At 42.5% G+C, this 26,966-nt stretch overlaps 2 protein-coding genes and 1 long non-coding RNA gene across 10 annotated transcripts in view; 2 read left to right on the top strand and 1 right to left on the bottom strand.

The window, feature by feature from the left end:
• Nucleotides 1-381: 381 nt before the first annotated feature.
• Nucleotides 382-4,805, bottom strand: dthd1 (death domain containing 1). The gene is made up of 9 exons (XM_077499025.1): nucleotides 4,471-4,805; nucleotides 4,089-4,395; nucleotides 3,821-4,000; nucleotides 3,473-3,738; nucleotides 3,239-3,397; nucleotides 2,714-3,003; nucleotides 2,317-2,567; nucleotides 2,184-2,241; nucleotides 382-990 (listed from the first exon to the last, which is right to left on the bottom strand). The coding sequence occupies exons 1-9, from the start codon at nucleotides 4,803-4,805 to the stop codon at nucleotides 689-691; spliced, it is 2,148 nt and encodes a 715-aa protein (XP_077355151.1). The 3' UTR covers nucleotides 382-688.
• A 1,491-nt stretch (nucleotides 4,806-6,296) lies between these two features.
• On the top strand, nucleotides 6,297-8,060 carry LOC144003436 (uncharacterized). The gene is made up of 4 exons (XR_013278982.1): nucleotides 6,297-6,555; nucleotides 6,627-6,699; nucleotides 6,774-6,847; nucleotides 7,089-8,060. It is a non-coding gene; the product is annotated as an uncharacterized LOC144003436 (long non-coding RNA).
• A 431-nt stretch (nucleotides 8,061-8,491) lies between these two features.
• LOC144003430 (phosphatidylinositol-binding clathrin assembly protein) overlaps nucleotides 8,492-26,966 on the top strand; it is a 32,612-nt gene continuing 14,137 nt past the window's right edge. For 2 of the 8 annotated variants that reach the window (XM_077499667.1, XM_077499664.1), the window contains exons 1-9: nucleotides 8,493-10,028; nucleotides 17,159-17,301; nucleotides 23,093-23,168; nucleotides 23,283-23,385; nucleotides 24,157-24,250; nucleotides 24,369-24,480; nucleotides 24,668-24,774; nucleotides 25,803-25,844; nucleotides 26,474-26,494. In XM_077499667.1, coding sequence (XP_077355793.1) covers nucleotides 9,899-10,028; nucleotides 17,159-17,301; nucleotides 23,093-23,168; nucleotides 23,283-23,385; nucleotides 24,157-24,250; nucleotides 24,369-24,480; nucleotides 24,668-24,774; nucleotides 25,803-25,844; nucleotides 26,474-26,494 — 828 coding nt within the window. In that variant the 5' untranslated portion in view covers nucleotides 8,493-9,898. Of the gene's footprint in view, nucleotides 10,029-17,158; nucleotides 17,302-23,092; nucleotides 23,169-23,282; nucleotides 23,386-24,156; nucleotides 24,251-24,368; nucleotides 24,481-24,667; nucleotides 24,775-25,802; nucleotides 25,845-26,473; nucleotides 26,495-26,966 lie in introns of all 8 variants that reach the window. The other 6 variants (XM_077499670.1, XM_077499671.1, XM_077499668.1 and 3 more) reach the window with 6 other exon arrangements.

Here is a 26,966-nt window from a genome sequence, read left to right as displayed (position 1 = left end):
GCAGAAAGTGGTGTGCGAGCTGGTTGGCTGTCGCCGAACATCAGCGCTGGCGAGAACTAAGATGACTCGGTGTCATGGGGCTTTAACGAGGTCACAACTCGGCCCAGGCGCGCTGACACGCCGCGAGTCCGCGTTGGTGAATCATCTGCCACTCTTTGTGGAGCGGCGTCACACATTAACCACTGCAGCTTGTGTTTTGATTTACAGCAATGAAAAGACCATGAAGTGAGACCATTTCAAGATTCATGCTGTCAAATACGCATTTGTTTGGTTTAATATACTCCCATACTTGTCTTCTTGTAGCATCAAAATACATGTTCAGTCATGAGTACCATGAAACAGCCTCAAGTTTGAAAGAAGGCTTAGAAGAATGGTGGAACACTGTCCTCTTGTGGATGTAGTAGATTATTGCAAGCCGCAATGACAAGGCCACATGAGAACGGTTACAATTTACAAGTCAATCCCTGTGTATCTAGAGGATTGCATTCTATGGCTCACACAGTTCTCCCAATAAGAGGCCAATCGTGTTTGCTTCAGGTTGCTTATTTGTCACACCCAATTGGAATTGACTTTAAAACTGACACCAAAAAAAGTGTTAGACATTTAGAGACTAAACTGTTCAACCACATTAGATTATTTAGTCAAACAAAAGTCCACTAGCATATAATGTGACGCGCCATAGACGTCTTTATTTCAATGGCAGAGGTTCTTGTGCCTGGCGTAGCAGCAGTTCTCTGGCAAGATCCGGCCGGCCGATCCTGGCCAAGCAGTGTGCCAACTGGGAGAACTTGGACTGGAGCTGGGAAGCGGGGAGCTCCCTCCCCCACATGGTCAAGATGCTGAAGGCCTGTGCAGGCAGACTGTCTCCAGCGCGCAACTTGACCAGCTGGGCAGCACTACGGCGAAGACGTAGAGAACGCGCCAGCGGGGCTATCTCGTCTTCCGAAAGCTCTCCTGATAGCCAGAGTAGCAGCGAGTCCGGGAGGGTCTCTGTTGAGTCAGAAATTAATTACCAGTATGCAAAAGTTAGGATTAGGTCACCAACTCTGGTCCTTGAGGGCACCCATCCTGCATGTTTTAGGCCCCGTCCACATGAAAGCCCGTTTCAATGTACAGTATTCGCACAAGTTTCTTACCGTTTGGGCAGTTTGTCCACAGGGCGGCGCAGGTTCGGAGCTTGAAACTGATCACTTTTGGAAACTGGCTCCACAGTGGAAAGATTTCAAAACGTGCCCCGTACGCTCCTAAGTAGACACCATAAGAGGGATAACTCCTCCAGTGATGATGTCATTCACAAACCGCAAGTCTATCAACAACAATGGCAGATAGCCGTGTTGTTGTCGTTTTGCGCAACCTCGTTAGCTTGTTTATGGTTTTACAGCAAAATGTTTTGCGTGACGTTATTGTACTTGAATCACCTGGCATTGTTACTTCTGTGTTCGTCTCACTGATCTGTATATATTACTGGATAGCCGATAGCCCGTACACGCCCGTGCAAGCCGTCGATGTGACAGGGCAGCCATCTTACTCATCCCATCTCGCGAGCAGACTACTGTTTAAATTACTTTGAAGACCCCTTTTTCTTTTATCGCTTAGTTCCTGTTGTTTCTACTAAGTACTGTCTCAAATGTTCTCAAATTTCGATACTGTAAATGTATAGGATCGTATGCCAAGAAATGTTTCTTGGGAGGAGTAATATTGCAGCCTCGCGACTTCAGAAGTCTTGGCCTATCGGCTATTCATATCAGTGGTTCGGCTATTCATATCAGTGGTTCGTCTTCGTCGCCGATTCTTCTTCTATCCTTTCCGTTAACTCCCTGTGGCAGCGCTACAGCGCCACTCCAGACTTGGCATATAAATTACAGCTGTTAAACGTCCTCAGCGTCTTCTTTTGGACACCCGCATGTCTTGAAACATTTCTGTCTGTACAAGATTTGTTTGAGGAACGAAGCCGGCTTTGCTTCCGTGTGAACAGGGGCTTAGATGATTCTCTCCTCCAACACACCTGATTCAAATGATCAGGATCGTTATCAGGCTTCTGTTAAGCTTGCTGATGAGCCGGTCATTTGAATCATCAACATTTAAAACATGCAGGATAGTGGCCCTTGAGGACCGGAGTTGGTGACTCATGGTTTAGTTTTAGCCCATGCTTCAATGGCAGGAAGTAAAATATTTCCTTTTACCCTTCCGCTCACAGAGGGTTATCTTCGGCGTGACGGGTCGTCTGATGGTTCGGACTCGCTAAATGAAACAGGAAGACCACGTCACCCAAAAGGCCAACCAGGTGCTCTTGAATTCATTTAAAGTTGACGATACCTTCGGCAAAGTCAGGGGCAGCGTACACACAGGCTTCCCGAGGTGTTTAACTTCCATCTGGAGCAATGTGTCCACTTGCCACTCCACCTGACCTCTGGTGACCTTGTAGAAGACGATGGCGCCCTTGTAGTGAGGGGAGCTGTAGTTTCCAAAGGGGTCCACTTCAGTCAGATGCAACAGCAGCTCATTCTTGCGCTGGCTGTGGAAAGTGATCCGCTCGTCTAGAATGCCATGCTCGTTAGTCTGAGCTCCTGCTCCAACATAATATATTTCTTATTATTAATAATCCTACAAACAAAGTAGTGCTTAGTTGCATCTACGTGATTGGTCATGGCGACAAAACTGTGAACTGCGATGTAGCGGAGGATTACTGTAAATGATTATGCTTCCATCTCACCTGCACAGGAGATGTTTCCGCAAAGATGGAGGAGAAGCTGGTCCCCCTCCTGCATGCAGATCTCTGGCGACGTCACCAGAGGAGCACTGTTGCCCGCCGCCTGAAGTCGGGATAGTTCCCAGCTGAGCTCCCTGCTGGGCAGGGCAGCCACCAGGACGGCGCGGGGCTCGTCCTGGTGCCGCCAGATGACGACGGTGACCGTGTGGTGGCAGGCCGACTCCACCAGCTCCTCTGCCAGGGAGGTGAGATGGCAAGTTTGAAGTGGGAGGAAAAGACGAACCACCAGCAGTCTGGAGGAGGAGGGAGAAAATGTTGAAGTATTTCTGTGGCTAATATTTCCATCTATGTTCAAGTCTTTTTGGTTGGACAAGCACGCTGCAAGGATGTAATGAATCCGGTACAATCTATAGTCTTTCTTTGGAGGATTTTTCCTTCTGTGACCTTTTGCATTGTAATCCCTTTTGACATGGACATTGAAACATACACAGAAACTGAAGCTATGGTTCTAAGAGAGAGACATCAAACCTGTCAAAGCTCTCTGTCAGTTCAAAAGACACCAGGCCATTCTGATGGTTCCGGATCAGGACGTCTTCCGGAATGCTCCACTGTTGGTCCCTTGAGCACAGTACGCTCAAAAGTTCAGCGGGGTTCTCTTCCGAGGACTGTGTACAGCAACCCAACATCCTGACACACACATTGTTTTGAAGCTGACATGCTGTTCATAGGCAAACGTAATTGAACTATTTTGGAGGCTTTTACCTCCTCTGGTGGAAAGAAGTCCAATCCCACATTGGAGGAGCGGCGGCAAGTTGAGGAAGGTGGAGTTCCTTTTCCTCCACTTGTCCCCTCGTGTCCTTCCTCTTGTCAGGATTTGGCGGGCAGGGAAGGGTGACTGTGAGAGGTCGTCGTAGGTTTTGTGAGGTCGGGTGTGTTAGGTAGAGTAGTGGACTGGTGGACACCACCCGGCGGTAGGCCTCACTTTTTGACTTAACGGCAGCCAGGAGAACAGCGTCGAGTGGCTGGATCTTAGATTTGGGGTGAATTCATGTTTGTTAAACTAAGGGATCAAGTTATGTCACTACTGATTTCTAAATAAGTCTCTCTTACCGTGTACTGTACCATTACAGGGGCGGTGAAGGACCCTGGGAGGTAATTGAGGCAGATACGAGGCTCAACAGGAAGTTTGTATGACACACCATGTCTAGGAACTGTGAAATGTTCCTGTTTGAGACAGGAAATCACTGCAAACAAGCCAAGGGAGTACACCTTAACCTCTGCAAAGGATCCCTGAAGCCAAAGTGTATAAAAAAAGTAGAATTAAATCATGGAACCCTTCACATTTTTGAAATATATTGAATTGAGTTAGGTACTTTACCCTCTTCCCACCACATGTGCCCTGTGTCATTGCAGGTATGAGGTAGCTGACCCTCCCATCGCCATCCACCACCTTGACATTGATGGTTCTGTAGCTGCCACGGTAACGTGCACGGAAAGACAACGCCAAAGTCAGAGGGAAGCGGAGGTCGGCGTCGCCTACGGCTTTGAGCCTGATCACCTGGCTCACCAGCTCCTCGGCGCCGGTCACCATCAGGCAACTCAAGGAGTCGGCCACCTCGCAGCGCACGACTTTGACAGCGCCCAAAGGTGCTCTGATGATACATGCACCTGGTATGTCTGTTTCGCTGTTAAGAAAGTGTGCACACATTAAAAACATTTGCAACTGTACATTATATTTGATGTGTGTAAATTGAGCTTACCCAACTCTGGTCCATTCTTTATTTGTTTTCTCTGAGACAGTGTCAAAGAGGTCTTCACCATCCGCCCTTTTACCTTTGACCTCCAGCCTACCTTCTGCTTCATCATATCTGGTAAAACAGTTAGAGGCTGTTTGTTCAGTGTTTGACAGCTGCTCTTGATCATCTTCATCTTCTGCCTGGGCCTCGATGGCCTTCTGGTCACCGTTGTTTTCAGGGTGCTGACTCTGTTGAGTTGTTGGGTGCAGAGACGCTTCTGTATTCAAGTGGATTATTTCAGCGTCCAGTTTGTTGCATATTGTGCTCAGTTGGTCCTGAATCTGCTCTAAGTCTTCCATAAGACTTAGTAAAACACTGTTTACGTCTGGAAAAGGAGGGGTTTGTTTATATTAGATCAGTGGTAAAGTCAAGGCCATATCAGAAGAACTCACCTACTTTTATAACCCACTGTGGTGATATTGGTAAGTCCCCAAAGAAGGCCAATGTACGAAATAAAAATAATATAACGTCAGAGTTTCCGCGGCTCATTAAAAAAAGGCATTAAAAGTCATTAAATGGATTTTGACTAAAAAAAAAAAAATAAAAAAAAAATAAAAAAAGGCCTTAGATGGCATTAAGAAGCATTAAATACAATGTTGAGAGGCATTAAAATGTAAATACAATTGTTCATGCTTAATTTTAAATAAAATGTTGTGTAAAGTAGTCACTATAGCACAAAGTAGCAATAATATGACAAAATATGTATTTGTGGGGACTGGTGACTACAATGAACAAAATGGCCTAAAGTCCACGAGTTGCTTCATGCTCCAAATTCCATTTACCCTGAATTTGAAAGGAAAAATGTAGCGCTTGTTTCACCAACATCCAACATGAAGCTCCAATGCCACCTAGTGGCAGAAAATTGTCTCAACACAACTCTATAATTCAATGTTTCACACTCCCTTTAATGGTAACTGTTAACTGTAACTATGAATTACTTTACAATTATTGCATCAATTAACTAAAATATACAAGCACATTTGTGTTTGAAAACCATATTTGTCCAATTTTATGTTAATTATGTACAGGGTAAATTAGTTTTAAGTTGAAAATCATTAAATTAGACTCAATGATACCTGCAGAAACCCTGAAGATTGATTTCAAACGTATACCTGGCGTAGTTGTGTTGAGAATGCAGACACACTGTCGAAGAGCATCCCTCCATGCGGTCATTCTGTTTGCATGGAAATCATTGAACTGCCTCAGCACTCCCAAAGCTGTCTGTGTCTTCTCTTTCTCCTCATTTTCCTTTCGACTCTGTTTGTTGTCCATAAAGAGCTGAAAGATGCAAGATGTGGGTCAGAAACTGCAACAAGCAGCAATATTTTGTAAAGAAAATCTAAAATTTCTTACAAACTTGTCGCATTCCGTCCCTTTTGGAATTGGGGTTCTTGGCTCTTAAGGGTTCCTGTGTATAGCCATAGTACTTTACAGGATATTTGAAAGGTTGCCAGTTGTAAAATGTGTTTCCAAGGCGACCCCTGGAGGCGTGACTGGGAGGGACAAAAGACATGCCACAGCCAGATTCACAAGGAGACTGGGCAAGTCAGTTTCTTTTCTTCTGCTCTTCTATCACTTGTTTTACGTGCCTTCATGGCATCAATAGTCTTAGCACTCACTGTTTTATTTAGATAGTCCTAAATAGTGTGGGGTAGAAAAATATTTGTATTTGTGGTAGCAAAAACATGGGAGAAATTAAGTGTAACTATGAACAGAAAAGGTGAACCATTCAAAAAAAAATTTTTTAAACCACCAGAGGGAGCAAGGTTCTTGTCTTTTTATCAATTTCACTGCTGCTGGCAACATGGAAGCCACTCCTCCTCTTGCTCATCATCTCCCTTTCCCTCGCTCCCACTTCGCCACCACCGTCTTTTGTCTATTTTCGAACCAATCTCTCTCAAGCTCAAAAAGCCATCTTTCCTTTTCTCAGGTGTCTCCCCCCCTCGCAGCTGGCTGATTGAAACTGTGAGATGAGGAAGATGATGAAGTCTCCTGACTGGTCTTAGCATCAGCAACATTCCACACAAATGGAGCTGTGGTCTTGGCCAGGTTGTATTGCTTTTTAATTTAATTTGTTTTCTCTCTAGCTTTTTTTTATTTTTTTTATTTAATGCATCCAGACAACGGACACTGACAGAGAGTCAGCGCATCCAGTAATTAGCTCTCTTGTTCTGGATACCGCTCATTCTTTTTGTAAGTCAATTCTTGTGACATAGTTGTTTACATGTGTGTTTTGTGTATAACACCTCAATGCATTCCACTTTTAGAAAGTCCACCATGAGGAGGGATGCTGTCATTGTGATCGCCATCAGCCTGCTGTTAGTTCTCCACTCGAGCAAAGGTGATTCTTTACTGCCATTCTACATATTTTATATAACTTGTCAAAAATACACTCTTTAAAGTATTCTTAGTGCCTGTTCTAACGCTTTCATTCTCCAAATAAGATGGAAAGCATGCATGCTTCAAGCTGCATTTGAGAATGTTCAACTAAACCATAACATTTTGTCGAACGAAATTCTTCAAACAATTGCTGCTTTAACGCTCAGGATTGATACTGTAATACCACAATTTTCCACTTCCAGCACACAAAGCAGATGATGACTCCCTCCATTCTTCCCTGGTCATGTTTATCGGCGCCGGCCCTCAGTCCGTCCTTAGCTTGCTGCTGCTGTCCATGACCGTGGTCCTGTCGGTCATCATCTACCTGTGGGTACTCAGGTACATCTGCGTCGGCTGCTGCCAGCCCATCGCCGTCGGGATCGACCCGGAAGCCCTGGCAGAGATGTCCTCTGCCCTCGTTTGAGTGACACTTTAGTATATGTGGGTAAAAATGTTTCTCTTAAGCTTGAAATGCTGACAAATGAAGGTCCGCATGCTGTCATGATTAAGTGACTCAATGCAGTCTGGAGCGCTTTCTTTTCACTTTGAATAAACATTCCCAATCATGAAATGCGCTCCTGGTGAGTCAGTGTCACTGGCATAAATCAATGTTTCTGCATGACAGACAAGCTCAATGTTGCACATTCACGGTTTAGCTAGTTCTCTTCTTTTAAACATTTGGATTGCTTTTCTTTTTCTTTCTTTTTTGCTTTATTTAAGACCACAAATGCACAACACTGCTCATAGGATGTAAATAACATTGACAAAATACCCTTATTGTTCGTCTTTGTCCCTGTCATTGTTTTAACCAGCCTCACCTGTTGTTTTCCAATTCATCTTCTGAAATGTCACATATTTATAGCTTTGTACAATAAAGCCAAGATTCAAAAAGCTATCATTTTCAGTTGTTGCCATGGTAATATTAACCACTTACTGTGGTTGGGGTGAGACCTGGGGCCATTCCCCCTGCGACATCTAACCCGCCACCCCAAGCCCACGACCCCTCCCCCAATGACCATGCAGAGCTCACTGGTCTTTGGCAAAGCACATTTAGTAAACAGCTTCAACTAATTGGCACTCGTTGCTAGGGGTTACACGGGTTGCCAGCATCCATGCAGTTGCCATGGCAATAGGGAGTTTCGCCGGAAGATGGCGATAGACTCCAAGTCAGGATTGCGCTCAAGTGAGGATCAGGGCTGTATGTCCACTGGGTGTTTAAATTACAATTAACAACCAATTACATTCAGTCTGGGAAATAGTATACATTCCCCGCAGGCGTCAGAGTGACTGCAAGTCTGCTTTCAAGATTCTCGACAGCATTGTTTATCAATTATATTGTGATTTATTTTTATTGAAGACATGAATATATGTAATTGCCTCAAAATTATGCACCGTGTTGTGTTATAATTTGTTCAGAATTTGAAAAATAAAAAACTTGTATATTCTTTACCCAAATTTTCACATTAACATTTATTCGTTTACATAGTCAGTACATGTTAATGAACGTCACACCATGGGACACATGAATGTAAACACACCACGCCGGATTATAGCCATAGGCTAATTTCCATCCGTTGTCCCCATTTCCATTGTCACCTCTCGACGATTTATCGTCGTGAAAGTCTCCACAATTGGTTCAGTAGTACAGTGTGTTCCGTAGGATCCGGAGTCAAATAAGGACACGGGGCGTCTGAGGGGCAACCATTTGATGCCGCCTCCCAAATTGTGCGCACCACGTCACCAAAGAATGACGTTGGCTCAGCGATGTATTGTTGCAAGGACGTGATGCAATGGAGTGCAAAATAGATTTAAAAAATAAAATAAAAAAATCATCTGTATAATGTGCATGGCTGAACTCACCGTGGACTTCACGCTATGCAAGCATAGTCTTTTGAACGTTTATGTGCTGTTGGAAGACTGGGATTTAGCTTCACCAGTCATTTAGGTGAAGATTATTTGGACTCATTTTGTCTTCTATTTAATACAATATTGATTTGTCTCGTAATGTCTGCTATGATTAAATGGTAGCGCTTTTAATTTATTGTTAATTCCACATGTTTTCCGTGAAGGCAGAAATTCTGAGGCTGTGTTTCGTCCCTGAAGGCATCTCGGTTGTGAGATCAGCTGATTTTTTTACGCTGCCATTTTGTCCGGCGGAGACAGAAGCAGCCGTGTCTCACATCAACCCCCACCAGTCGAGGCGTTCCACGCTGCGGGACGGCAATTGTCAATCGCCGGGACAGCGCGAAAGAAAAGCGAAGGCGAGCCACGGAGCACTAGCGCTTGTCATTTTTAACTTAACCTTTCTGCCGGTTCAACTCTTTTTCCAAACGAATGACGGTGGCTTCTTTTTTTCTTTTTTCGGCTAACACCCTCCGCCCCTCGCGCCCTCTCTCCCCGACTGAGACATCACCTGTCACCGCTGGAGGCCCCCCGGTGTGATTTTTCCAAGTTCGAGCAATGCCCTTCACGGTTCCGTGTGACTTTTTCTGCCTGAAAGTGGAGTTGACTTGCACTTTTAGCAGCTAACGAGCTAACAAGTTGACGTGGAGGAAGGAGGAACTAAAAAAAAAAGATCTGCAGAGGGTGACAGTGTTGTGATTTCACACGGATTGCTCGCATTTTACCCCCCGACGTGTCCTGCGTGAAACCATAACATCGTCCATGTGACATATAGTAAACTATGTTTATTTATGCTCACAAAGTTATTTCCACTGTTGGCAAATCCCACAGCGGGACTCTCTTTTGGCTCGAGGATTGCAGGGGAAACATGAGCTAACACAGACTAGCTCAGAATAGTGTCGTAGATTTAGAGAAAGCAGAACATTGCAAACAAGAAAAAGAAAGGCCTTTTCTGTTCACTTGACAGCGAAGTCACGTTCAAGTGTCCACCCGCCGGAGTCGACCCACTGATAGGATCGTTGTTCTTTTTTTCTTTTTTTTTCCCCCTCCCCTTCTTCTCTTTTTGGGAGCTGAGCGAAAGCCACAGAAAAAGAGCCGAGAAGGAGACGTCATGTCTGGCCAATCGATCACCGACCGGATCGCTGCAGCTCAGCACAGCATGACCGGATCGGCGATCAGCAAGGCGGTGTGCAAGGCCACCACGCACGAAGTGAGCGGACCCAAGAAGAAACATCTTGACTGTGAGTGCATCTCCTCTACTTTGTGTGTGTGCGGGGATCACCATCAGAAAACGATTCAGCTTCTATTACAATAGCTTATTTTTATTTACAAAGTTGTGCCAAGTCCAAAACCCAGAAAAAAGTACATTTCTAGAAGTGGGATATTTCCCCAACACACCCACAATAGATGAACATCAAACTGAGACAATAGAAGTCAAGCGTGTTTGCTTCAAGTTATTTGTCGCACAACAATCTGAGGTGATATTTGTAAACTGACATTCTTGCAAAATTATGACTCGACAACGATTTAGAAAAGGCCTTTTTTTTTTGTGTAATTGTCTGTAGAAAATCTGGTAAAAACCACCTTCAAAGTAGAATAAACCAATGCAACCTTAACTATTTCTCAACATATCTCCTCAACAATTTTTTTTGGCTGCTTCTTTTGGTAACCCCTTCTCCGATTGGCAGACAAGTTGTAGTTGGACAATATCCACCAATAAGCTCGTACCGACCAAAATTCCGAGGGGCGCTCCAATTCATGTCAAAAACGGTCTCAGTTCCCTTAAAAACTCAATTCAAGTAGTGTAAATTGAATGTTATTTATGATTTTAAAAAAAAAATGCTTCTTCATGGATTTATTTCTGAAGGATTTTCGATACATTTGAAGTGCTTATTCCAGGTTTGTAGAAAATTCCATTTGTCATGTCACATAAAACAAGACGATTCAAAATTGTGTAACAAGCACCAAAATGTTCAACCAAACTGTATCTACTTTTGTCTCTCTTAATGTAATTTAATGTGCGCCATAAGAAAATAAAATGCCACGTTGACATTTGGAAATGACTACTAAATTTACAAATGATTTTTGAATTTCCACGACTATTTAAATAAACCCGACAAGCAGAGGACTGCTTTTTATAGCTTGAATTCAGAAAATAGTAGTTTTAGCTTGTCAACAAAAAGATCAGCATCCTGTACGAACCTGCCTTGAACTTTGCAGCTAAAATGCCACGTTCAGCTTAATAATTATGTGCTATTGATTTCTCTGTGAGTGCGACAACCTCAGTGTCAACCCCATTGCCTCTCACACCAAACGAAAAGCATCAGGCGAGGGGGAAAAAAAACAAAAAAGGCAGATCGAGGTCATGAGTGCAGGCAGTTCGTGAGCGTCGTCAACAGGGAGAAAGCACAAACTTGCACCTCCTCGGATGTGTTTTTTTTCCGACTGTGGGAACAGGCCACGCTGACAATAAACACCTTGAGCACAGTGCGACGCCGCCGTTGACCTCCGCCAAGTACCGTACTCCGGAGCTTTGAGGGCGGCACCCGAGGGGAGTTATCACAGAGCTGGAGCATTTAAGGAACTAGTGGCAGGATGTGGTTTTCCTGAAAAGTCAGATGTGGTGAGAGGAAATGAAACTAAGAGCTTCGCTTACACGTTGCAGCTGGTTGCATTTGATGCTCCACAAAAAAACAGACAAACAAACAAAAAACGGTTTGTATAGTCGCTAGCTTCCATTCGCAGAGACAAACATGCAACTTTTCTTCCCTCGGCTAAAAAAAATCTGTCTGACAGCAAGCTGGGAATGAGCTCACTGGCATATTTGCGTCCCCGCCAGAGGCCTTTCAACATCAGCAACCAGCAGTAAGTGTGACATTCATGCAGCACTTGTGAAAAATAGGAACAATTTTAAAGCCACTTCCCGTCAACATTTGCAAAGTCCACCTCAATTAGCCACTAGTGTTCTTCAGTGTTGATTTACCTCACTTTAATATACTTCTAAAGACTACCACTATGTTTTGTAGGCAAAGTTGGCTGGAACAACTTTTACGCTGATCATTGTATTGGGACAGAAAAATGCTGACATCAGGCCCCTGAACAAATGACAAATCTGATTTGTTGACTGCTAATATAGCAGGGTTTCCCCCAGAAAATTCGCTAAGCCTGGTGGTCAGGGACGGACTGGAAACCAAATTCGTCCCGGCAGAATATTCATCAATGGGGGGGGAGTCTTAGCCTAGGCTGTAACTAATCCACACATCCCTGGAAGTGATCCCCACAAAAGTCAATGAGACTCTGGAGTAGTTTTTACAGGGTGAGACTGCATTGGGCTTGTCTTCTAAGGAGCAGCTAAATTGTTGTTTCGTGCTGTTGTTTTGCCATCTCACAGCGGTTACAGAAGAATTGTGACATTTAAAGTCAAGGCTGGTTTCCCCTCCGCCAGCACTATGTTGTCATGGCAGCAACGTAGGCAGCTCACTGGTGTTATATGGACAAAGTTGGCAAGCGAACCTGAATGGAGATCATGACCATTATGATGCCGTTTGTTGACGACATTGTCATTAATACGCACTTGAGACACATTGTGTGTATATCATGGAAAGCATTTTAAAAATAGGTAGTTTCTCAAATGCCTCAAACACACTGAAACTTAGCAATACATATTTTTAGAAGTATTGTTTAGTGCAAAGCGTGCTTTTTCTCAGGCTGCTGATTTGTCACTCTCAGTTGATCTTTAAAGTATAACTTAGAAATTAACATTCGCTGACGGCAATAGAAATCAAAGATCCATATTAACTGTGCTGGCTGTGACTGCATTAAACAGAAGAAAAGGAATATAACATATTTATTGTTCAACCAAAGTTGCAAAATTCTATTAGGTTAATGTTAACATATGTGAAACCCCATTGGCGGGCTATAGGAAATTAGCATAGATGTTATGGTTACCAATACCACCAATATCACTATGAGTACTCAAATGTTAATATCCTAACATTATGGAGCCCCTAATGTGACATGGGGGTTGGGGTGGGGGATTAATGTTCCTCATTAGGATTACTTTCTCATTAGGACCAGAAACTTTCTCGTTAGGATTAGAAAGTAGTCCGTTGCATGCTAGCATGGGAGACCCTATAGCTACATTTCGGTTTGCATTTCTGAGTGAAAATGACCGAGTTTGGTTATATTTTCATCTGGGACTTATTATATTACTTATTATTACTTATATTTATTACTTATTAAGACTTTTAAGACTATAAGACTTATTATTACTTATAATAATATTATATTATTATAAGGACATTTGCTGCTTTACTTGCAAGTCATTATCACCATTATGTTATGTCTGAGCGATATTAAAGAAATGTGAAGTCTTGTTGTCTGCTAAATATGCGACCGCTAGCAGGTAAAGAAGTTTCTCATCCTCTGAGAAACAAGAGAATGGCTGATACTAGTATTGACCACTGTGAGGTCGGATGTCAGCCCGAAACTGATACCAAGTATCGGTACTTGCCCATCCCGAGTGATAATGGGGGCTCACTGTAGTCACATTTGGTTTGTCCATTTTGTGTAGATTGCAGTCCCGATAGGCGGGCAGTCTTACTTGATGATCGGTGAGTAGAATGCTATCCAAACAGAGCAGGGGTCGCCCCTCCCTGACTGCTGACTAAAGATAGGCCCAGTTTAGACTCCCTGGCCGGAAAGGAGGTTTATTGCTCACGGTGGACTCCATGCCAGTTTCAGTCAGCTGGAAGTATAAACTATTTGGATTGCCAAGTGAACACATAAATACATCACGCATACAAGTACATGCTTCTGTTTTGCTTTGTATGTTTGTGAACATTAAATGGTTGTGTCAGATATGAGGTTTATTTATAACAGGGTTCAGTCACTTGTTTCGGCTGCTGTACTCTACCTATGTGCAATTGTGCGTCAGGCGCTGGATGGTTGCTGTGACGCAGTCCGTCGTTTGCAGACAGTCCCAGTAGGCCCCAGTTATCCGTATGGAGACATCCCTCGACGCAAGAGGGAGTCTGTGTTTATTTCTGTGAGGAGAAGTCGCTTTTTTCAAGCCCTCCAGGGTGGAATTAAAACAGCAGCGCTCAAACTCATCTATTAATAGGCAAACTTCTGGTGACACTGCCTTTGCCTCCTCTCTGCTTCTTTCTTGTTAATTTCTTGATTCCCATATATTTCCTGCTACCTGCCTAAAAACCTGCTACCGTTTTAACACTCATCATCTGTTGTTCCTTTCTGTAAAAAGGAAAGGCTTCTCTTCTGAAATGTGTGTGATGATAGAAGTGATTGGATGCAGCAGAAAATCTGTCAGTGTCTTTCGCTTTCTTGGAAGCTGTGCGCCGTCTGCGAGAAAGACTGCAGTGTGTTTTCTCAACCTTACCATTCTTCACACCTTCAGTGGTGGAAATCACTGCCTTCAGTCTGCCCAGGGAATTGGCCTAAAGTGCCAGACAAGGTGCAGGCAGTGCCAGGTGTTAATTTTAGCAAATGGACGCTCCTCTTCTTCTTGTGTATGGCTCTTAACAGGAACACACTCTGAGAGAGAGAGAGAGAGAGAGAGAGAAAAAAAACAGGAACACATAAGGGCAAACACATACTGTAACTCTTGTTTTCAACAATCCTCACTTTACAGTTTATTATATTGATATTGTTTTTTTAATTGATACTGTCCAGTCAGTTTGTAGTACCATTTAATAATTGGTCGTCAGAGGGACAGGAGGAACTTAAATAGCTGGCCAACTAACAGACACGAAGTGCCACTTGGTGCCAGGAAGTCTCTGGTCTATTGTGGCTCAATGAAAGGCCACTGAGGTCAAAGATGACTGATAACAATGGATCTCACAAGAGTAGGTGACTGTCCGGAATGAGATCACATTTCCGACCGTGTGTCAGTTAGTCTTTGAATGTGTTGCCCAACTTCAGCTGCCAAGTCAGAGCAGGTCTGTAAGTAGCGAGATGGAAAGGATCTTATTTATTATTGAGCTGCTTGCCTCTTTATACTCCTTAATGCGTCCTTTTAATAACGTTTTTCTTTTTGTCCACCATTCATGTTCTGTCCTCTTTTGTTTTCCGCACACTTGGCCTTGCACTTCCGCTCTCCCAATCTCCCTTTCAGCTCTAGGATCAGTGGCATCTAATGCGTTCCACTCGGCCTGATTAAGTCAGCACATGTAGCCTCTTTACATGATCACACTCGTGCGCAAGCATCCCCGCAGCCCTAATAAGCATTTCCTCCCGCTTCCAGACTGAATAAAAACACACAAGTTAAAAGAAGAGGCCATTCTCTTCTAGGGTTTAAAATGGAATGTAATACTCAGTGTTTCCTCTACATTCATTTAGCAGCGGCGGCCCGTACGCAGCGGTACACTGGATGGATAGAAAATCCAGAGAGCGTCGGGAAATTAGCAATTGGTGAACCAGTGTTAGATTTTAGCCCAATTCACACTGGCCGCGGAAAGGACCTGATGCGTTTTCTGTACAGCTTCCGCACGCCTTCCGCAAGGACTGCAATTCACACCGCGTGCGCTGCGTGTCCGGAAATTTTCTCCTGACAGACCACAAGATCACGTGGGGTTTCCATTGGAGAGTTGAGTTCACCCAATAACAACTGTGTATATAGAGTCCTATTTGTAAACAATAGCCATGCTTGCCTGTTGTCACATCGATATGCTTTTTGGACATTATATCTGGGACTTCTACCATGGCTGTTCTACCATGGCTGTTAGGTGTTTAAATAGTGTCATTTTGTCTTGTCATTTGTTTAATTTATTCTGAGCTCATTTGTTGTCTTAAATGTCCGACTCACGTCATGCTATGTAGCTCGCTAGCTTCCCTCCCAAAAAAACGAGTTCGTAAACGGCTTTACCTTGTCGCGAGACACCCGATTTCCTGTCCGGCTCGTGTAATTCCTTCAACTTCAAGAAATTCCGCATGCGGCATCCGAAGGAATAGAACGCTTGTGGAAACCTTCCGCATCGCCGCAGTTGTTTGGCACCGCAGATTCACCACACCGCAGCTGGTGGGAATTAGCACGTTGACCTGAATTTGTTCTATCCTTGCGACGTCCGTACGGCCGGCGTACGGAAAACGTACCGTGTCCATTCCGCAGCCAGTGTGAATTGGGCTTTTCGCTCTTTATCCTGTTAGATTTTGATAGAAATACTGTACATAAATTATTTATGTTTGCCGTCTATACAAACAAGCTTGTAAATAGTATGTAATCCTCTGTTTGACTGCATTTGATTTATTATATATTAAACAATAAAACTATCTTACATCCTTGTCTATCAAAGTCTCTTTAATTGCTAATAATGCATTTGGCTGCATAGCTGTTGGCTGTGTGCTCTACTCCGCTACAAACAGTATTTAGTATTTACTAATTGCATCGTCATATGCAACCAGTAGAGAGCAAGATCGCTAACCTGACGTGTTTTAATTTCCATATACTATTGCCCCCAAAACATGCTTTGCGGATAGGAAATGTTGGATAAGTAATTACATATGACGGTGCGTGTACAGTATATGGAAGGTCACCATTTCTTGTTCTTGGACACGCACTAAAAACAGTCCCACCCCTTTTAGAGTCTTGGGAGACAACTTTCACTGCAGGTTTTTTTTTTTTCTTTTTACTGTATTTTCAAACCTGTAGTATAGTATAGTATAATTTTTTACAATGAGGTACCATATTACCTTTATTACTTTTATACTACTGGTACGCCGTACTATGCTAATTTATATTCCGAGCTGTCAGACTTCCCTGAATGTGTGCTCAAGCCATTATTTATGAACAATCACAAACAATGTGACACATGGAGCACTTGTGTTGTCATTCAGTCCGCTAAATAAGCTGCAATATGCCTTTATATTTATGCCAGGCTCATTTGTATCGGCTAAATGGCCCGCCAAGGCAGGTGGGAGAGGTGTCATCTTGTACTTTGCCGTCAGTGTGATTATGTGTTAAGTGACTCAAGGCTATGGGGAGGATGGGCTGCGCCGAATGAGGCTGCATGCGCAAGCATGTGGACGATTATGATGATGAAGTATCCGGCGGGATGTCCACCCCCCCCCCCCCCCCAATCCTCCGGTAGTCTAACGAGGAGCTGTTTCCGTCGTTACCAGGTGTGGGAACTGGCTGCCTGCAATGTTCTGTGGTGAAGCACAAAAGAACTAGCGGGGGACGTCACCGGGGACCAGAACAAGTGTTTGATAACCATTTGATGAATTCTGCTGATATTTCTTTCAAAACATCTCCTGTTTTTCCGCCTCTATTTTGTGTGCAAAGCAATTCCTTAAAAACCTTTATCTTTTTTTTTTTTTTTTTTTTTCCTCATGACCTCTTTGTTGTTGTGTGCAGATTTGATCCACTGCACCAATGAGATGAACGTGAACATTCCCCAGTTGGCGGACACGCTGTTCGAGCGCACGGCCAACTCCAGCTGGGTGGTGGTCTTTAAAGCCCTTATCACCACGCACCACATCATGATGTATGGCAATGAGGTGGGGCATACAACACACACACATGCACACACAACAAACAAAAGCCAGGACCAGTCAGCCAATCGGTTACTTTATAACTCAACCACACAGCATAGTGGCACGTTCTTATCTTTTTTTTTTTTTCTTTTTTTTTTAATGTTAACTGCGTTGCCATCAGCAGTTGTTAAATTGAAGGGTGACAGATGCACACAAATGCCGCATTGCTAATCAGGGTCAAACGTTGTAAATTTGACACATTAAGTAATAAACTGAATAAAAAGGAGCAAAATCTCAAATGCTTTGAGTCCAAAAATTATATTCCAAGCAGGCTTGGTATGTTTGGGACATGTTTTCGGGAATAAAATGACTATCATGTGTTAGACAGTGTGTTATTAAAACCACATTGTTGTGGTTTCAGACCAGAATGAAAATAAGAATATGCTGCATTCAGTGCTAGAAAAGAATAGAAGCAGTTGCACACTGTGCGTAATTTTTGCATAAACTGTTGTGTATGTCGATGCATTTTTTTTTCAGTATTTATTCACATAGGGAATTGGTGTTTCCCTATTTTTTCCACATATTTGGTGTTGACAAGAAGCAGTGCTCCTTTTGTCGGTTATTGCATCAACTTTCTCTGAAAAGAGGAAGAACTTAGTGTGAGATTTTGTTCTGTTTTGGGGTTGTCAAGCAAACGTATTCCTTATTAATTTCTCTATCAATAAAGTTAATGTTTAAACAGGTGTTCCACCCCAAATTGTGGTCTAATCAAATACTAACATTGATCATTAGCCCGCTACTGAAGTCCAGACTGTAAATGCCATCTAGAGACACCAGTTAATAACATGACTGTGTTAAATGTTTGCACAAGCTGTGCAAATTCGTGCAACATTTTTGTTAAACCGAAATGCTGCTAAGTAGGTCACTGTGGTGCTGCAGGGATTTCTTCAGATGTGTTCCCAAAATGGGCTGCGTTATCTGACTTGTTGCCGTCAAATGTAACTTTTGAATGTTGATGTTGGAGTTGTTCCGATCCAGTCTGGTTGGAATTGGTGAAATTGATTCATTGACCAATTAAAACAGTGGTTCAAACTCCACCAGTTTTTATTTTATTGATTGATTGATTGTATTTTTCCAAATTCAAGACAGGGTTTACTGGTGAGCAAAATGAACAGGGAGAGCAGTGTTTTCATTAGATCTGGCCCTCTTCACCTTAAATTCAGAAAGCGTTGTGTTCTTGTGTTCCCCATCTCTATGCATCTTAAGTGTTCCTTTAATTTGCTAGATAGCTAGTTATGCTGGACTAAGATTGCTTAATTTGGCATTGCAGATCATGCAGTTAGCTGAGTCTCATCACTCTACTCAACTATATTTCTAGACTACTTTAAAAAAAACACTGCTGTTTTTTTAGCAGATACAATGAAAAACTGAGGTCCCAGAATTGAATCCTGTGAAACACCATACATTCCATTCTACATATGAATTCATATTGCACATATTTGTCCTACCACTTTCATTTTTTTGCTCGACATGGGATGAAGTGATTGCAATAATAAAGAAATCACATGATGTACCATCACAACAACCACAATATTATGTTAAGTGGCATCAACTTTTTTTTTTTTTATATATACAATGCAGTTCAGTTGTACAAGTAATTACATTTAAGGTACACTACATTTGCATGTAGAATTGTTTGCTTACAAACATTTGCTTAGGTATAATTTTGTTAGGTTTTATGTATTTTTTATTTATTTATGTACATTTCAATAGATTTCTTAACGGTGTCAACTGTCAATGTTATACTGTGTGCAGCAATTGCAAAGATCACAAGCAACTTACAGTGCTGTGTACATTACACGTTGTTGTAGAGCGTGTACTGATCGGCCTGCATTCATCAGGCCTGTCGGGACAGTTGTGCTGACGCCAGCTCAGTGGCCAGGTGTCCCTGCTTCCCCATGGCCAGACCATCCATTTTCGTCATAGCTGAAAGAAATCTGGCCATTAAAATTAGAAACCACAGAACTGTGGTCAATAGACCGTACAACTCTTGGTAAGCTGTAAAATCAAGAGTGTGCTCTGCAACTTGGTCATTTTAATTGAATAGCTCCTGTTGTTGTGGATAGGCTTTATGTGACGATCTGCTGGCAGACACATATTTGATTTTATCTTTTCACGTGACAACACTGAAGAAATGGCACTGCTGCAATGTAGTAGCTGGTATACAGCTTGTGTATCAGTGCAAATTTACTGTCTCATTAAATAACTCCACACAGCTATTAATGTCTAAATCACTGGCAACAAAAGTGAGTACACCCCTTCGTGAAACTGTCCAAATTGTAATGAATTATTTACAATAATGTCAAGGATTCACTGTACATAAAAGGCAAATTTTCTCGTGATTTAAATTGGGGAGGACTTATTGGAGGCTCCTTGTCTAGCCATATCAGCTTGTGCCTTTGTGTGATAAACCAAAAAAGATCAAAAACAGTCCAGCAGGAAGCCCCAAACAATGACTGCGAGAGCTTATTTCCACTCCCTCAGTTGCAGACCATGTTCTGCACTTTCGTTCTCTCCCCTGGGGAACGCCGTCTCTCAAAGCAAGGGGCTCTGTCGTTGAATAAAAATATAAATGGGTGGGAGCTAAGAAGGTGGCATTTGGGATGATGGAAGGAGGAAGAATTCTAATTTGCTTCATTTATTTTATTTATTTATATATTGTTTGTTGTTTCTTTAGTGAATTTAGTTCTGAGGTAGCATCGTGGGCCCCCCATTTTGTCTTTTGTAACAATGAGTCAATGTTTTTGTCTAGAAAATTAACCCTTTGCAGCCATGACCTTTTTAGACTTAAAAATTCTCCACAGAGAATTGACTTTTCAATAACACTTGTCGTTTTCATTTTTTCCCCCCCTTGTTTTCAAAGAGCATCACAGCACAAGGTAAAACATGTTATCACATTGATGATGATGCTTCCTCAGGACTGGATTCGTGCAGCAGATGCTCTGAATTAAACGGGATTAAAAGGTGACAAGGTGCATTGTCAACAAAAGCATACGTAGAGCAAAGGAGAAAATGAGTAAGAGTCATTGGGGACATGAGAGGGGACTGATGAGGGACACATGCGAGATTGCTGATGTCAGCAAGATATTCTGTTTTCCCCTTGTGAATGTGTGTGAAGCGGTATGGCGCACATAAGATGCAGTTTTTCTGCACATACAGAATCCAACCTTGTTCCATATCAAAACCATTTGTTTCTGTGTCCTTGCACCCCCTATAACAGGGGAGCGATACAGATAACAATCCTGACACGAGTCACCTAACTGATGATTGTCTGCCAGACAATGTAACAATACTATTACTCACATGCATATAGTCTTTATCCTCAGCGAAAACTGACGTAACATTCCGGCAGTTTACTGAGTCTTTAAAACTTGGTTCGTGTGTGTCTCCCTCTGATAGCTTCCCTTATTATTGTAATGCCTTTATTCTAAATTTGTTGATCAAAAAAAGTGATAAGACGAATACGTGCAATATGAATTAATGTGTATAATGGAATATATGGTGTTCCACAGGGTTCAATTCTGGGGCCTCTCATGTTTTCATTGTATCTGCTGCCCCTTAAGCCATCTTAAAGAAAGCAGATAGTCGAGTTTGAGTGATGGGAGTCAGCCTCCAACTGAATGTTTTGCAATGCCAACTTGAGAAATTCTAGTCCAGCACAACTCGCTATCTAGCAAAACTAACACTTCTTTAAGCTGCATGGAGATGGGAAATACAAGAACACAACCATATTCTGAATTCAATTGGTGAAGAGAGCCAGATTTGAAATTTGAAGAAAAGAAAAAAAACAAAAATCACATTTTATTTTAATAAAAAAGGGTTCGGTGAATGCACATAGGAAACTGGTCGCGTTCAGTACCTCCAACAAGGTTAAAAACTACTGTCTTATGTTCATACAAAGGAAGGTCATCAGCTGTGATGCCTTCACTGTCACCACTATCAGTTGAGGTCAAACATGCAGTTGATTAGCACAAAGGTCATATCAGTCACTTTGTTCCAGACTGACTTGTGTTTATCTATTCAAAGATACCATCTTAAAGCCAAAAAATAGACACATACAGTACATGCTTGTATTCCAATTTTGGTCACTGCCAACCGGCTCCTGTGGTTTGAGCCAAACTGTTGCAATTTTAAATCATGTTTATAGTGAGGCTGTGGTGACTTAATGAAATTCCCAATGCATTCTCCCTCTGCAGTATTTGTGGCAGGACTCTCGGCCTGTTTAATGTTCCGTGAAATGATGGCGTTTCCTTCCCTGGAATGCATCTGGTCATCTATTACAACAAGCCTTTCTTGCAGAATTTACTTGGGAGCATTCTTTTGTATTCATGTTTCTTTTTGGTTTAAGTAGAAGTCCTGTAATTAGCTCTGCCTCTGCCAATGCTCCACATAATTGAACCTGAAATATTAACTGTTTGGCTTCATTACGTCTCATTTAACCAAAGAAACTATTTAACTGGATTTTGGGAGCAACCTGCATGTTTATCTACCAGTATTTGCATGGAATCAGACACAGGCAAAGATGGTAACGGGCCACTGAGTGGTTGATGTGCTTTTCTTTTGAGGCAAGCCTAATGCATAAATAATACATCAGGTTATTCTCCACCATATATACAATATTCTAACATGAAGACGATGGCTGTATGCATCTTTCACTCCTATCTTGCCTCAAACCTTTTTTTTAAAGCCAGGATCTTTCCTGAAGCATCTTAGAAGTGTGCAGTGAATCATATTGGGCCCCAGCGGGGCTCTGATTCCCTGCTTGAGTGTTTCTGGCTCCTTTTTCGGCTATATATCTGTGCATGTGGTGTGAGGCAGACTCATCATGTGATGTGATGAGACAGAGAGAAGTTTAGGAGTGAAATTTAAATATTTTAAAGCTACTTGGCATCAGTTGCAAATGTACATCCAGCAAAGTTGCACTAAAAGGGATTTAGTGGACTGGTATTAATGCCTGCACATTACAGTGACAACATTTTGCAGTTTAAATTACTGCTATATGCTCCCAAGCCGGAATTTATAATGGAATTGTCTCCTTAAGATTAATGATTATCCATTTTGAAAACAATTTCCATCCTCAAATGGGTGCTGTTTCCTCTCAAAGCCTTAGTGTGCAGGCATCCCAAAAAAAAAAAAAAAGAGGACAAACTCAAATGAATGCCTCTTTAAACAGTTCCAATGCCTCTGGAAACGACTTCAATACGACACATATGTCTGTAAGCGAATGTTTGTCTACGCTCCATCCGGCCGTGGTTCGCTGCCAAAGCAGGAGCTGGCAAAGTGGCAAATCTCCCGAATGTTTTAAGTGGGATTGACGGAGATTCTCACTGTGGAGCTCCCCAGCCCACTGAGGATTTCCAAGACAATGGACACACATTCACGGATGCAAATACAGACATGATGACAGACCCATCGGTGCAGGAGGAGTTGAAAAGTTCATTAGGATTATTTTGAACTTGAAACCAAGTGTTATATTGGGGAGGGGAGGGGTCTCTTCTGAAGATGTGGCTCATGAATAAATTAACATTGTGTTGGTCTTCAGGTGTGTGCACTTTAGTTAGTACAAGGTCTTCCTTGTTCCTAAATACAACACGTGCCACAAATTCCCCTATCGGCTGGATTGAAAGTGAAACAAATATACGTCAAATGAATGAAAATATTTGGCTGTCTTAATGAGAGGCTGCTTCAAATGTATTTTTTTTTTATTATCACTTATCCCACAACATGTTTTGTTTTTTTTTTTTTCATCTCTCAGCGTTTCATCCAGTACCTGGCCTCGAGAAACACGTTGTTTAACCTCACCAACTTCCTGGATAAGGGAGCCCTGCAAGGTATTTAAAAAAACAAAAACAAATGTTCGTATCTTATCTCTGCTTGTTTCATCACTAATAAACCAACCTAATGCAAGCCGCACACTTCGTCTGTTTTCCTTCCTTCCTTCCCAGGTTATGACATGTCAACCTTTATTAGAAGATACAGCCGTTACCTGAATGAAAAGGCCATGTCGTACAGACTTGTGGCTGTGGATTTCACCAAGATGAAGAGGGGGTAGGCAATGCAAAATTACTTGAGCCCGTCATCATCTTTTCACATAAACTCGTGTAAAAGTCAACCATCCATCTTTTTTCTATACTGCTTATATCATATTGAAGCACCTTGATAAAATATGTCTTCCCTTTGGATAGTCCTCTGCCATAGCTGCTTTAGAGCACCTCGTTGTCCATGAGTGAATGCTCAGCAAAAGACAGAAGAAGAATTCATATATTTATTTTCAGTCATACTTGACAGGCAGCGTGTGATCTGGGGCTTAATGATTGCATAGCTGTTTAGAGTGCCTCGTTGTTGCGGCAAGGAAAGGCCCCACTAAGTCCTGGTGGGATATATTCCAGCCACCCAACACTTATGTGCAGGCGTAGACGCTAGACTAAGTAGCATTCATTTTTCTATGTAGTCGAAACGGAATTTGATTGATGCTTAACAATTGACATTGGCATTTTTCACGATTATCCGTCTCATTTTTTCATTATTCAACTTTGGCAGGATTGTTTACAGCACTCTTCTATGTGGCGTGTCCAATTTCAGACATGTTTTTTTCACTTTACAATGACTATGTGAAGAATAGCTTCAACATGAGCTGCCATAGTCCTTTATGAGACAATAATAAAAGCCTTTAGAACAATGCAGAGAAGATTTGTTTCTGAGTCTCAAATCAGTTTTCAGTTGCAAAGCACGCATCGCTGGGCAGATGCTCATTATGAATTCATTCTTTGTGTTGTGCGAGTTTTCCTCATTTGCACCAAAACATTTGTCATTGTGCAGGACCGACGGAGTGATGCGGACCATGAACACGGAAAAGCTGATTAAGACCCTGCCCATAATTCAGAATCAGCTGGACGCTCTGCTGGATTTCCAGGTACTTAATGTGTAGTGTGGGTGTATGCAAACTGATATTTGGACGATATCAATTCTTGTCTCTCTGGAAATCAGCACTCTCAACCCATTTGCTTCGCCCTCCTCCTCTTCCTCCGCAGGCCAATCCGAACGAACTCACTAATGGTGTGATCAACTCTGCCTTCATGCTGCTCTTCAAAGACTCCATCAGGCTGTTTGCTGCTTACAACGAAGGGGTCATCAACCTCTTGGGTACCACATTCACCTTGATTTAAGTGCTCTTATGACGCAGCAAATTGGCGGAGGTGGTCGCGTATATAGCGCTGGTTGCCATGACAGCTGTGTAGGTTTCCAAACGCGTTCATAGCTAATCATCTTCTTTTTTTTTTTTCTTCTGGCTGCATCCCTTTCCCTCCTCCCTTTCCTCTGGCTGCTGCAGAGAAATACTTTGACATGAAGAAGAACCAGTGTAAAGACGCTCTGGACATCTACAAGAAGTTTCTTTACAGGATGACAAAGCTGTCAGAGTTCCTCAAAGTTGCTGAGGTATGCACAAATACACTCACATCGGGTATATCCACAGCTTGGTTTTAATGCCCCCCTTTCTCCCTTATCCTGACAAAGATGGATGCCCTTGCGGCCCTCAGTCGCCCAGTGCCCGCGAATCATCCCTCTTGTCTCTTCGCCTCTCCTTTGTTCCGTGCGAGTCAGTGGCCGTAACATTAGCTCCCGCTCAAACAAATCCCATTGTCGTGCTCTAATTAACTAGCATTTTTTTTTGCAGCTCATTAAAAATGATGTAAAAGAACTCCGGCTACACATTTAAATATGAATAAGCAGATGATTTGTTTCAAGTTGCACCACACAAAATTGCTCATTGCTTCAGTGATGTGCAAACCTTGAAAATCAAAATGAAAAGCACCTGAAGGCTTTTGGCCATTAATAAAAACACAGATGCAGATGAAGTAGATTTATGGAGCAAAAAGTGCTCAAATCTGGAAAACCAAGGTAAATATAATTACAAGAGGATGCCAAATAAGTACATTGGCTTTGTCTCCTAGAAAATAAATCCAATTGTTTTTCCTTTGTTCATGCTTGACCTAAATCCGACCTCAGTTTTTACTTTTCTAGATGTAACAGCTGCTTTGGAGGGTGCACCGAAGTGATGTGAGGCAGAAGTAGAAGCCCTGATGGTGACTGGTTTAATAGTCCTTGACCTCGTGTTCTTTATCTGTGTCCTAAAAGTCCACTTATCTGTCCGAGTTGTTAGTCCTCTTGGAGATGGATTTTTGCTGTCGGTGTCCTTTTTTATTTATTTATCAATGTGTTGTCATCACAACACGATTCATCACAGCCGTCATGCCATCCTCCACCCCACATTGGCCATTTGTCACCGATCAATCGTTCAGTGTGACATCACAAATTCTTGATTTGTTGATTTTTGCTGTTGTTTTTTCTTTGCGCATGAAGTAACGATTCCCCTATTTGTTTTCTCACATGGACCCTGCCCTTTTTTTTTTCCTCCATTTTTTTCCACCCACCTTCCTCCCTATCTTGTTTGTTTTCTACGACAGGAAGTTGGAATAGATCAGGGTGACATCCCCGATCTCTCGCAGGTCAGTGTACATCTCACCTCCTTCTCTTGCTTTTCTACGCCACCACTCCGTTCTCCTTTTCTCTCCCAACACTCACGTTTCCATACATGGACTCGCCTCATTTAACCACTGATTGTACCTGTCTGTTTCCTCACTCATCAAACTATCCTGTTCACTCTCCACTCACTTATTATTTTGGGCTATTTCCAACTATCATCCTGGTCTTGTTGGGAGGAAGGGTAGCTGCCACCTCTTTTTATTTATTTATTTTTAATTAATATCACTTTTCTCGTGTTGTTTTTCGGCATTGCAGGCTTACTATAGATCCAGTAGCAGGCTTAGCTCGGCTGGAACTCTGCACCATCAGCAACTGCAGATTGCTACTAACTGCAATAATAGAGCTTTAAAGCATTAAAGTTCATCTTACACTATGTATATTAGCTGTACCACTGAACTGGAAACACATCGATTGCTGTTTCCTCATCAATATTACTATCAGACGTCAGTTCTTTGCTTGATTTTAACACCTGATGGGGGGGATAAAGTAACACCAATTCAGCTTCCAAAAACAAAACAAAAATCCAGGTGAAACAATCCTTATAAAAAGTGTCTGTCACAAATTATGTTTTCTTCTTCCTCCTGTGTCGCAGAAAACAAAAGGATCACACATTGTAGGTGGTGGGTTGCATACTGTGTTACTTCCCCCTTCCCACCCTTTTCGACAACCCCTGCACGCAGACCGTCTCTTATCAACCGTGTGATCTCACACACGCCGCATGCACTCGCAGGCACGTCCCCTCGCTTGTTGCCTTGCTTACAATATGCGCCTGTCGAACTCGTGCAGATTGCTTTTTGCCCTCTCGCGGGCAGACCGCCGCGACAAGCGAAAGGCCATGAAACTTCATGAATAGAAAATGAGGATTCACCACGCCAGCCTTAGTCTTCATCTGCATGACTCCCGCCACCGGGTTTCATTTGAATTCTCTCCCCTCTCATTTCTGTGAATGCGCAGCGTCTCGGGAGAGTTGCTTTTAATCGTACTTGACCTAAGATTTACCGTGTAATCATAATGCAGGAGACAGATGTGAGTGGCAAACAAGATGATTTTTTTTTTTTTTTTTTGCCCGCTCTTGTCCTTAAACT

Source organism: Festucalex cinctus, chromosome 16 (genome assembly GCF_051991245.1).
Source record: "Festucalex cinctus isolate MCC-2025b chromosome 16, RoL_Fcin_1.0, whole genome shotgun sequence".
NCBI classification, from domain to species: Eukaryota; Metazoa; Chordata; class Actinopteri; order Syngnathiformes; family Syngnathidae; genus Festucalex; species Festucalex cinctus.
Note: the sequence above shows the minus strand (reverse complement) of the source record. Positions and strands in the feature narration are given on the sequence as shown.

What these genes read in the sequence shown, in the direction of transcription:
- dthd1 (XM_077499025.1), bottom strand. Translation starts at nt 4,805, where the DNA reads ATGGAAGACTTAGAGCAGATTCAGGACCAACTGAGCACAATATGCAAC. An exon ending in AAAGAATGGACCAGAGTTGG is followed by an intron (nt 4,396 to 4,470) that starts GTAAGCTCAATT and finishes CTTTCTTAACAG; the next exon opens with CGAAACAGACATACCAGGTG. An exon ending in AACCCTCTGTGAGCGGAAGG is followed by an intron (nt 991 to 2,183) that starts GTAAAAGGAAAT and finishes CTGACTCAACAG; the next exon opens with AGACCCTCCCGGACTCGCTG.